The sequence below is a fragment of the Gossypium arboreum genome, chromosome 5, assembly GCF_025698485.1.
Source record: "Gossypium arboreum isolate Shixiya-1 chromosome 5, ASM2569848v2, whole genome shotgun sequence".
Classification (NCBI taxonomy): domain Eukaryota; kingdom Viridiplantae; phylum Streptophyta; class Magnoliopsida; order Malvales; family Malvaceae; genus Gossypium; species Gossypium arboreum.
In genome coordinates this window covers 38464653-38477408 of record NC_069074.1, presented here as the reverse complement: position 1 = coordinate 38477408, position 12756 = coordinate 38464653, and the positions used below count along the sequence as shown (strand labels likewise).

The window sequence follows — 12756 nt, the reverse complement described above, 5'->3', positions numbered from 1 at the left end:
AATAAAGATCATAACTGATTATTACTGATGACTGATTGTTACTAAACAATAAAGATCAATTGATTGTTACTGAATATTGGACAGTTACTAAATGTCTAAATGATACTAAATATTGGTTGAGTGATAATGAAAAATCGATTGGTATTGAATAAACACTAAAACTGTATATATTTCATTGAAATTGATTAATAAGTTAAGGCCTTAGTATCATAAAATGAAAACAAATAATTGAACTATTAAGATTATTAGATTGAAATCTCAAATTTCATTGGTATATGATTTATTATTGATTTAAGTATCAGTTTATAGAAATACCACTAAGTTTATACTCAGCGTACGGTTTGTTTCCGTGCGCAGGATAAGTTAAAGTCAAATCGTTGAATCAACATCCTAAGTCAATCCCAAACTGTAAGTGGAGAATTATGTTAATTATTAGTAATGCATGTACCTAGGATGTCAAAATGTTCAATTTAGAAATTATTGTAAGTGTTGTTATAAATGATAATGGTTGAGTATGTAACTTATTTAAGTTTGGTATAAAAAAATATAAGTTTAATTAGCTTGAAATATAGGGTTTTGTTGATTAAATTGTGGTACCAATGGGGGTACATTGGTTGGACGTTTATTTTGGTCAAAAATAATATGCTCTAGATGTGTTAGATCGTAATTTGAGTAATCTAGAAGATTAGAAATTATGTTGCTTGTGGTTTAAAATTACAGGATTGGTAACCTTGAGGTATAAGGCTTATTTTGAGTCCACACGGCCTAACACACAGGCGTGTGACCAGGCCGTGTGAGACACACGACTTGCATATGAGCATGTTTTTTGGCCATGTGTTCCCTACACCTTAAGTGTCGTAAAACAAAATGTCCAGGTATTCCACACGGGCTGAGAACACAGGCGTGTAATTTGGCTTTGTGAAACTAGTTTTGTTCATGGGCAACAAGTCAGAGAAGTACACGAGTAGTGAATACGGGCGTGTCCTAGCCATGTAAGTCACACGGGGTGGCAACACGGGCATGTCATAGAGACACACGGGCGTGTGGTACTGTTCATTAAAAAGAAATATTGGAAATCTTATGAAAAAGTTTATAAGCTTCTAATTGGGTTCCGGTTTGTTCTTAACATATTCTATTGGCCTAGAATGTACTTGAAAGAGGTTAATAAGATAATTCACTAAACTTTATAATTATTAATTTTATTTGATTCATGTTATAAACTGTAGTGATAGGTAATACTCCGTAATTCTATTCCAATGTCGGAAAAGGGTTAGGGGTGTTACAAAATCATATCAAACATATGGTTTCATAATCTCTAAACTCATGACCAAATCTCATACCAAATCTTGCCAAACTTACCATTTCTCTTAGCCATTCAAGAATACATCAAATAGATCATCTTGCATCACATTTCATATACCAAAATCAAAACATAAACACAACCATATCAAGCCATATCACATGGCTAAATATAAACATTACAAAACCTATCAAAAGTACTTCTAGCCTATACATGCCATACTTTACTATATACAATTTCAAAAGGTACCGAAATGAGATTCAATAGTGTGGTGACGATCCTTGACGATCCCCGAGCTCACAGCAGCTTCGATATCTATAAAACAATGCAAACACACACAAAGTAAGCTTTCAAAAGCTTTGTAAGCTCGTACTAAATATCATCAACAACTTATAAAATATAAAACATAAACACATAAACACTTATTAGTTATTGATTCATCTATCAATTCTATGCCAACATAATTCATATGTGTATATCAACCCATGAACTTCATATACATAATATCATCTACCATATAGGTATCGTACATACCTGAACCTTCATGTATTTATTCATTTTCATTCTCATCTTTCGTTCAGATATTTTAAAACCTTTCGAAGATTATTCATGCTTTAAACATCCGTACACTTAGTGCTTAAAGGTTTAGCCGAAGCTAGAATAATTTCTACACACTTAGTTCCATCTCAAACAACCGAATCTATCTCAGTATTGCACACATAGTGCCTCATATAGCCAAAGCTATGCCATTTCGCACACTTAGTGCTATTTATAGTCGAAGCTATTTTGAATCGCACACTTAGCGCCAAATGCAGTTGATTTATCATAGTATTCAATCCATAATCAAATATATACACAATTTATGTATAGCTAAAGCATCAAAAATATACTTGTAACATCATTTATCACGTAAGAACTTACCTCGTACTCAGAGTTGTCAACTTGGATTGTTTACTCAATAACCTTCGACTTCCCTCGTCTAAATCTGAATTTCTCTTTTCTTGATCTATATGTATTCAAAATTAACCCTTTTATTCACTAAATCATTCAAACTAATCCATTTACACACAATTAAGGCATATTGCAAACTAGCCCTCACATTCACATTTTGACACTTTAGTCCCTAATTCACAAAATCAAAAAAGACACAAAGTTTGCTTGTACACAAGCTTAGAAAAATTTTCATAGCTCTCATGCAAGTCCATACATTTCATTTATTTCACATTTTAATCCCTCAATTTTATAGATTTCACAATTTAGCCCATTTTATACATTTTTACTCAAAATCACTTTACAAAACTTATATATCAAGCACTAAGCTTTCATAATTCATCATTTAATATCACAAAACTCATAAATTCATCAATGGAATCTCATCAAATCATCAACAATTTCATGAATTTAAGCATGGGCTAGCTAGAACACTTAACAACGATCACAAAAACGTAGAAATCATCAAAAATCGAGTAAAACTCATACCTTAATCAAGTTCTTCAATGGCCGAATGTTAAAACACAAAATTTAGCTTTTTTTTCTTCAATTTCGGCATGAACAAGATGATAATGGCCATTTTCATGCTTTTGTTTTAATTAAACAAACATTAATTAGCCATTTACAATTTTAACCTTTTTATTTTCATTAGAATTCCACTAACTCATGACTAAATATGTCCATGCATTAATTCAATGGTTTAATTGCATCATAAGGACTTCATGCTTAAAAAGCCATGTTAATTCAGCACTTTAACAAACAGCAGGCAACTTTTACATTTTACGCGATTAAGTCTTTTTTATCAAATCGGCACGCAACCATTCAAATTTTCATACGAGACTTTCACACATGCTAATTCACAAATTATAGACACATAAAATAATATTTAAACATTTCTCTGGCTCGGATTTGTGGTCCCGAAATCACTGTTCCGACTAGAATCAAAACCGGACTGTTAAAGATAGGGGTAGGATTGTAATTTGCATATGATTTTGTATGAGATATACATTTGTATCTTCTCTACTATGTAGTAAATCTGGAAATAAATTTGTAATTCTGTTTTCTGTTAAGTTACATATTGAGTTATAAAAACTCACTCTCTGTTTGTTTGGCACTTTCAGGTAACCCTCAGACTTAAGCGGGTTGGTACTACGGGAGCTCAGTTATGTCCATATGTTCGTAAACTTAATCTATTTTAATTTAGACTCGTTTAAAATTTTGGTTTGAGAGTTTTGTAAATTTTGGACTCTTTGAACAATTGGGTTTACTTTAGATTTGGACTTTTATTTTGGATTTTTGGCATGACACTCAATTAAACGACATTTTATAAAATGACTATTTTTCTACAATCAACTATTTTCAAGAAGAAAAACTCGGTTTTCCAAAATATAATGTTCTAAGAATTTTCTGTTGTAAAATATTCGATTTATTTAGAAAATGTAAACAAACAACTGTTTAAATTAAATAAGTATGAAAAACACGTTTTCTAAATAAAACGGGTTTTTAAGTACCATAAGTTTATGTTGCTTTCCAAAATAGTCGGGAATTGGATCTGCAACTAATCACTTTTTCGTAGCATCTCCAGATCTAGCCATAATATCTAGGCCAGGTTTGGGGTGTTACAAAGGCACCGAAACTTAGTGGAAGCAAATTCTCAAGTGAAGAAACAATGAACGAATAGTAAATGTCGAGTAAATACTCTCAAAAGTATTCAATTACACTGAATGAAGTGATTACAAATGAAAAGAAAACATTTATTTATAGTTGGACTCCATCATATCTAACAGTACAGTTTAAGTTACACCGATGGCTAAGATTGATGTCTATGTATCAGATAAGAGTCTTAAGAGATTTAAATACCATACAATCTTATCTCTTAGAATTACAGATATTCACCCTGGTAATTTTAATTTATTGAAATGTTTCACTAGACCGTTAATGCTTCAAGTAGATAAGCCTTTTCATATGTTCTACGAATTGAGTCAGTTCAAGTGGGTTAAATGAGCTTCATTTAATCAATTGACCTCCATGAGCTATTTTGTATGCATTCATCATGGACTTTAATCCATGACTTGTGACACTTGACTCTTGTTATTGTATGAAAGTCTTTGTTATACCATGCATCTTTCTCGACTAATATTTTACTTAAGGATTTGTTGATATATATATATATATATATATTATAAATCCTATCATTCTCTTTAATTATATTTAAGGGTATATGTGAATTTCAAAATTTTAACTTTTTATATATATTTTTGCTTTTTAAATATATATATATATATATATTATAAATCCTATCATTCTCTTTAATTATATTTAAGGGTATCTGTGAATTTCAAATTTTAACTTTTATATCTATTTTTGCTTTTTAAATTTGATATTTTTTATGAAACTTTTATATATTTTTATAAAATATTTTTGAAATAAATTTTTAAATTATTTTAATTTATTTAGAATTACAACTAAATTGATAGAACATGTAAAGTTGGAAATAAACTTACATCAATAAAAAATAAAAGAAAGAAATTTGATGAAAAATATGAATCGTGCTCCTCATATCTCTTTTTCTTATTGTCTTTGTAAGTTTGAAGTTATCCTTTGTATGAGAGTTTTTCTTTTGCCTCCAAGTGATTTCTTCTTATTTTCTTTGTAACGCCCCAATTTTCGAGAATTCTGTGAATGTTGGCATAGGTTTAATTATGTTAGTGGGCCTCTAGAAAGCCCAAACTTAAGATAGAACCCGACAATTTTAGTTAATTTTGTTCCATAAGAAAAAGGGGTGAAATTATGAAATAGGACCTATGTGAAAATGTTTGAAAATGCTATAGGCTAAATTGAAGTGGCCAAATAAATAGGAGTGCAAAATAGGAGGATTTGCATGACAAACCTCCCATTTTACATGAAGTGGCCAGCCATCATGTTGTTGTAGACAAAATGTACACTTGATATCCATAATTTATGGTACAAATTGATACAAATTGATAATAGGTTAGGTAAATGTTCCATGATAATGGGTTAGGTAAATGTTTCATGATAATAGGTTAGGTAAATGTTCCATGATAATGGGTTAGGTAAATGTTTCATGATAAGAATATCATGTCTTTTGTATTAAAGAATTAAATGGATGAAATATGAAGTTTTATTAAAAGAAAAAGGGGTGAAAAGAACAAAGTTTTGTCCATCTTTGTTTATCATAGCTGAAAGTTAGAGAGGAGAAACGAGAGGAGAAAGCTTTTGAGTATTCGGTCATTAGAAGGAGGAAAATTGAAGGTAAGTTCTTGGTACCTTGCTTCTATTTTGAGGTTCATGAGTTCTTCTTGATTCTACCTTAACTCTTGAAGTATATTTTGATTTTTAGTTGTGTTGTGAGCATTTAGTCATGAATTAAAATGAAGGAAATGGTTGTTGTTTCATGTTCTTTTGATGAAAAATGGAAGATAGGTGAAGTTGAGCCAAACAAATGAACATGCATGTGCCTTAGATGCTAAGGGGAAAAATCGGCTAACATGTTGTGCTTTAAAATGATGAAATGGAGACTATACTTAAGCAAACTCATAGATATGTGATGATTGATTGGTGATATACATGTTTAAATAACATGCATGCAAGTTATGTGTGAAAGAGTGATTTGGTAATAAATCTGCTTGGGACATCAGCAGTAACGTGACTTTGGAAAATCACCATAAATTGTGGGAGATGAGTTAGAAGCTGCATAAATTATGTAATTAAATCTTAATGAGTCTAGTTTCAAATGGAATAAACGAGAACATATTTTGAATTCTGTACAATGAGAAATTTGATTCGTAATAAAGAGTGGTCAGATTAGTCAAATAGTGAAACATGGGAAACTTTAAGAAAAATCTGGTATTGATTGGCCATACCAAAAATTATGAAAATTTTATGGATAGAAGATATATGAGTCTATTTTTAGGGAAAATTAACGAAACTTTATTTTGAGTTTCGTAGCTCCAGTTATAAATAATTTAGTGACTGTTGCTCAGGAAGACAGCTTGCAGTGAAATTATGATTATGTGGTAAACATTGACAAAAATTTGTTAATGAGTTGCTTATTGTTTTCTTATAAGCTTACTATGATCTGTAGGTGTGGTTGGCCGAATATTATAAGGGGTTAATACGTAGTTCGTATTTGAATAGTTAGATTAATGTGTTAGTAATCCAATTGTAGGCAGTTCGTGTGTGGATCTCGTCAGCATATCGTCGCAAACAGGTGTGTAACTAACACCCTCTTTCTTAGTCTGGATCGGCAAAAGTCGAAAAGCTGAAATGCCGAAAACTGATATTTTGTAAATTTGCGAGTGTACGAATGCTCGTGAGGTAAATCGATTAATGTTTTTGGTAAGCTGCAAAATTTGGACTGCAAAGTGCATGATTTACGTGTTCTCGATATTTTTGGGCTTAATGGGCCAAAATTGAAATGATGGGCCAACGGCCCAATTCGTAAGAAACCTCGATGCGTGATTCGTAGTACGTGAAAGGTAGGAATATGCATGAAAAACCCTAAAATAGATAAATTACTAAAATACCTTTAAAAGTGGAAAATTTACGCTTTACCCCTAGAGATAAATTACCAAATACCTCTAGGTTAAATTGACCTAAATGCATATTTGATCGTTGTTATTTACTACATGCCATGTTGTTATTATCGATGCATGGGATTGGGATATTGACGGAGGAAGTATCGAAAGTGGCTTGTCCACGTCTTGGAGGCTTTGCCTCAATTTATCGATAATCGAGCAAACAAGGTCAGAATGTGGAGTGTTAAATTTGGGTGGGTTGAGCTATTCCCACATGGAGTGTATGGCTGGTACGGGTGGAGTGTAGTGGTTGGTGGGTTGAGTAGTCTCCCCAAATGGGCTTGCATATGTTTCTTGATGTTGCATGTATTTTGAAATGGGCCTATGGGCCATATCATTATCTGAATAAGGGACTAAGGCCCGTTTATTGTAATCAAAAGGGCTATTAGTCCAAGACCACCATCATACTGAATGGGCTTAGGCCCAATAGGCTTGAGATGACTTGGGCTTTGAATGGGTTTTCCTTACACACCGAGTTTCCCCAAACTCACCCTTTTATTTTCATCCACGCAGAAATCCCCAACCATAGTGGGCTTGGAGTCGTGAGGGAATTCGGAGTGGCCACCCGCTCGAAAGTTTGATTTTCTTCGTGAATGGACATCCTTTTAATTACGTTTGAGGTTTTGGGCTTTTAAATGTAATAAGGCCGCTTAATTATTTTTGATGGTTTTAATATGTATTACTAAGATAGGTATTACTTATTTAAACTGTTGAAATTGGATAGCTTTAGGGCGCTTTTTCAAAAACAACAGTTGATTTCAAAATAACACGATAACAAGCAAAGCTTCCGCAATGAAAGTATTTTCCAAAATTAATCACTTTTCCTAAAAATGACTTAATCAAATCGGTTTCCTAGAAATATCCATGACGTTAAGGTGTGGCAATGGCGGTATGCATGTCTAGGATTGGATCTGAAGGGAGCTTAGTACTTAAGCAGTCCGATGGACTCATCACCTCTTTTCCGGTTTCCTACCTGGTGCACAGCTTCCATTCACTTTAACCCTTAATGAATTAATCTTTTGAACATCAAGTACGATTTTCTGGACTTAGAATGGAAAAAATTTTTAACGTTTTGATGTGGCATGCTGGATCCGGCCATAACTTCTGGGCTGGGTTTGGGGTGCTACATTCTTTCTCCTCAATGCTTTTAAAACCCATAACCCTTATTTTCTTGGGTTTTATCGAGGTCCTCTATTGAAGATAGAATTACGGTGAACTAATTACTTACTAGAAGACTTCTTTTCACCATTTCTTACTTTATGGTAAAAGTCTTCCATTTTTCACTTTGAGCCTCCAATGGAAAAAGAGAAATAGCAAACAAACTCAATCTAATTTCAAAAATGATAGAAAATAAACAAAATTAATCTATAAAATTATAAAATATAATAAAAACTAACCTAAACATTAAAATTTAACCCTAAAATGCTAGGAAATTTAAACTAAAATAACTCTCATATACATATATGATATATATGAGAGTTATTTCTACAACAATGCAACATCAACCAAATCTCCTTGCGCAACTCAATGGGAAAACTTAAATTGCCCTTGTCAGACATGTAACAGTCTTCGATTTCAAGTTCTTAGTGGTAGGGGTAGGTAGTGGAGGCATACAGTGGTCTTCAAGCTTCTTAGTTATGAACTATTCAATTTAAGTTTTTTTTTTTAATAAATTTTAAAAATTTGATCCCAAATTTCTAAAATTTTATTTTGGTATCTCCAGCAATGAATTGCTGACTTCGTTCCTGCTTAGTAGAAACTCATGATCTGATGTTCGATGTTTTTCTTTTTTGTATAAGATATATGCATTTCCCTTGCAAAATCCACATTGGATGACATCAAAGTTATAATCAAAATGCAGAAGATTATCAATCCTAACGGTAATTTCCACAATCAACTGGTGAATAGAAACAAACAGAAATGCTAGAACACAAAAAACTGTGCAAAACCATTATATGAAACCATTTTGAAAGCCATAGCCCATATTGATTCCCATGTTGCTTTTATTATTGCATTACAGCCATGAAAGGTAAGCATCATTAGAATTCAGCCCCATGCAGTCTTTTTCTACTGAAAAATGACAACACAGACGGGAAAAAATGACACCATTGCTAAAATCTATGAAAACACCATCCAACTTGTAAGTTCATGGATTTCTCCCAACCATAAAAACATTACATACATAGTAACAATTCATCTATACATATATCTAAGTCACGGGTTAACAAGATACTAATTCAATTGAAAAATTATTAAAATACTCTTTCTATATACAAAGTAAGCTAAATTATTTTGAGGGTAATTTTATCTTTTAAATTTTAAAATAAAATCAATAAACGTTAAAGCATGATAAGATTTAAACCCATGAGACAATGAATTTTAAATATTTAACTTTACAATTTAAATATAACAAAAATCAAGTTTTTATATAATATTGAAATAGGGATGGGATAGCACAATTTAAACCCATATTAAATGAGTGTGTAAAATTATTTTAAATTTTAAATTATATAAATGGATTCCTCCTTTATAAATATTACTAATAGAGAATATAAATGAAAGATAACTATAATGAAATAAATAATCACAAATATTAAAAATCTAAAAATATTGCATTTAGGTGCGCCAAAGTTATAGAGAAAATCTCTACTAATTTATCTATACATATATCTAATTCTTTAATTGAGTTGATGTTACAAGTCAACAAGGCACTAATTCAGTTAAAAATTATTAAAATACCTTTTTATATATAAAGTAAGTTACAATATTATGAGGATATTCTTGTTTTTTATATATATTTTTATAAAATCAATAGAAATTCAATCATGATAAGATTTGAACTTACGACATAATGAGTTTTAAATATTTAACCTAGTAGTTTCAATATAATGGAAATCTAGGTTTTTTTTATACAATACTAAAGTAAAGATAATATAATTTGAACCCATATCAAATGAATTATCACTGTTATATTTATCTCCTTTTTGTTATTGATAAATGATTTATAAATTTTATTTTAAAATCAAAGATCTGATTAAATAAAACTCAGCATAAAAGAGATTAAAAAAGCAAATACATTTAAAAAAAAATCATTAAACTATTCCATTTTGTTTAAACAGCCATTTCCCTTTTGTAGTTAAATAAGACTTGTTGTGTCATTCTCACTAATCAAAACCCTTGATTTTAATGAAAGTAATAATATATTTTTAAATGAAAACTGATTTAATTAAAATCATCAACAAAAATACTCAAAAGTAACGATGGTTTCTAAGAACATCAAGCACTCCTCTATCCAAATGGGTTCCACCTCAGCATTTGATCCATATTTTGCAAGTTGTGAGCTGTACAATTGTTCTCTTTTAGTGTGAGCGACTCTGCAAGTGTGGAAGCCAAGTATTTCTCTTTTTCCTCCTTTCATAATCATCCCTTTGCTCGATCCTTCATTAACCCAACTCCTAATTCAAAGTCAGCTGCCCTATTAAACTAGACGTTCATATGAACATGATCCAGAAAATATTCATCAACATTTTCAACCACTTTAAACTTGTACGGGTACTTCCCTTTCTTCTCCATCTTTGCTACTTTTACTAGATGTTTTATACATTTCTCACCTGATTTTGATATAATAACTGGATTATTTTCTCCGAATAAAGGTATCAGTCTCCTAGCAATGAAATTCTCCTTTTCTTCATCTGCGGATCCTTCAAGTTTCACAGCTTTGAGATCACCGAGCTTATCAGGAACAATGACTAAATCTGAGTATTTTCCAGTGCTGGGCATGTTATAGCATTTTGGATCGATCTGCAAGTTTTGATCCACATATACTTAATAAGATATAGGTATTGACATAATTCTTTAAATATATATAAAGAAAGTTTTCATAAATATATATGTATCAGGCATGTATAGGTATTCGAGTATGCATAACATTGCTACTTATACCATTAAATATGCAAAGTCCATAAAAAAAAATGAGAAGACTTCCTGTCACAAAAAGTCTTTCCAAGTTAGGACAAAGCTTCAAAAAGCAAAGTAAAGCATTAATAGATTCTCTTTCCATTGAACAATCAATCCACCAAAGCTCTTTTAGGTCGCTCATACAAAGTAGAGGGTCTCTACTTGAAAAGGACAACGGCTTGCACATCGATGTCTAAAAGAAATTTCAGAAGAAATAAATTATGAAGGTTAGTAACTATGTTGAATTTTCATTCTTAAAGCATACATTCATGTCAGACATGTATCCTCATCCATACACAAGTTTGAATAACATAGGTTAGTACTACATCAATATGAAAGTGAACATTTCTTTATTGAACATACCTCGAAAAACCATCTGCGTATTGTTAGAGATTTAACACCCCTTATGCTTATCAAAATTGATTTGAAACATCTTTTCCCGTTGGTGCAGCCACAAAGGGTTTTTTTATAGACATCATAATAATAAAGGCAACAGGGAGACGTTTGAAAGTCCCATGTCCATTGTGTTAGAGGACCTTGTCTGAGATCAACCATGACATCTTCCAAGAACAACCCACAGCCACACCTGCCACTAGGCTCACCTTTGAAGGACACTAAGTTGCCTCTATATCTGAAAGATTTTAAAGAGACAGCTTCAAAACTGAGAGATTGTAAACGGGGGCAATCGAGGACCACTAATTTATGAAGCCCTTGGGCGTCTTTTATCTGTAAAGATTGTAATCCATTGCATTTGGCGATAGTCAAGCTTTGCAGAAATGGCAAATTTGGCACCAATGAAGAAACTGCCATATTAGACAGTTGGCTTACTGATATGAGATATAACGATTTTACTTTCATTGTGTTCGAAGATGGTTGGTGGGTTTGCAGTGAGTGATTTTCCTCAAGCCGCCCCCAATCAAACCACATGTATCGATGTGATAAATGGTTAGCCGATGTAAGATTCAGCTTCAAAAACAAATCAAATGGCCTTGGTGATTCTTGTTCACCAGCTGAAAAATCAAGTTGAAGTGCACCCTTGCTGGAAATGCTAGCAACTAAGATGCCTCTTCCATGAGGAAACTCAAATCTGAACCCCCATTTATTTCTGGGCCTATAGTGTGTATCGAAATCATCAACAAAATTTTGTATGATTTTAGTGGCAGCTTCCATTGTTATTACATCATGGACAGGTTCCAACAAAGCCTCTTTCCAGAGGTGTTTCCAGTGAGTTGAAAGGAAAGAAGTTCGGACACCGGATTCAAAAGGGAGGAAGGAAATGATGTGGTTAAGGATGTTATCAGGCAAATGACTGATGTAATCATTAGGGTCCATCTTATTACTGTTCCAAAGGGAAAAAAACAACATTGATCATATCAAAACTTAGAACTTGTTCGATCATAAAACAAACAGAAACCCAAAGTAAAAATATATAAACAAGTTCACACTTAGCTGACCTTTCTGGGATATTGACATGATTATACGATTTCTCTCCATCATACTTCCACATATGGATAAGTGATGGAATAATATGATGAAGGACATCATTATTTAGACTACTGAAATCCAAATACCTGATCCAATACAACAAAGTTAAACTAAAATACTGAAAATTTACTAGAAAATGATAAATAATAAAGAGTTGTTACCTGGAGCTTGAAGTGATTGTTGGGTTGTGATTATCATCTGGATCATGCCTGTGTTTCTCTTGATTAATTTTCTTGCTTCTTCTCTTCTTTCCCATTTTTTGTTTTTCTTTTCCACTATGTTTGAGATATTTGTGGAGTAATTAAAAATAGAAGCCAAATGACTTTTAACTTTGGAGCCTTTGCTAATCATTTAAATTTAAATTTATTTTTATAATAAAAGGAAGTTTAAGATAATTAGGAAGTTTAATTTTAATTGAATTTTAGT

The 12756-nt window shown here is 31.9% G+C and overlaps 1 protein-coding gene across 1 annotated transcript; it reads right to left on the bottom strand.

Annotated features, from left to right (window-relative positions):
- Positions 1-10371: 10371 nt before the first annotated feature.
- On the bottom strand, positions 10372-12311 carry LOC108451273 (F-box protein At2g39490-like). Its single transcript, XM_053027550.1, has 3 exons — positions 11209-12311; positions 10817-11038; positions 10372-10689 (listed from the first exon to the last, which is right to left on the bottom strand). Exons 1-3 carry the CDS (start codon positions 12208-12210, stop codon positions 10372-10374), a joined length of 1542 nt encoding a protein of 513 aa, XP_052883510.1. The 5' UTR covers positions 12211-12311.
- Between the last annotated feature and the right edge of the window lie 445 nt (positions 12312-12756).

Excerpts from the sequence above, each read along its gene's own strand:
- LOC108451273 (XM_053027550.1), bottom strand. The coding sequence starts at position 12,210 with ATGTTGTTTTTTTCCCTTTGGAACAGTAATAAGATGGACCCTAATGAT. Across the intron at positions 11,039-11,208 it reads TACGCAGATGGTTTTTCGAG|ACATCGATGTGCAAGCCGTT; the intron begins GTATGTTCAATA and ends AATTTCTTTTAG. Across the intron at positions 10,690-10,816 it reads TTAATGGTATAAGTAGCAAT|ATCGATCCAAAATGCTATAA; the intron begins GTTATGCATACT and ends CAAAACTTGCAG.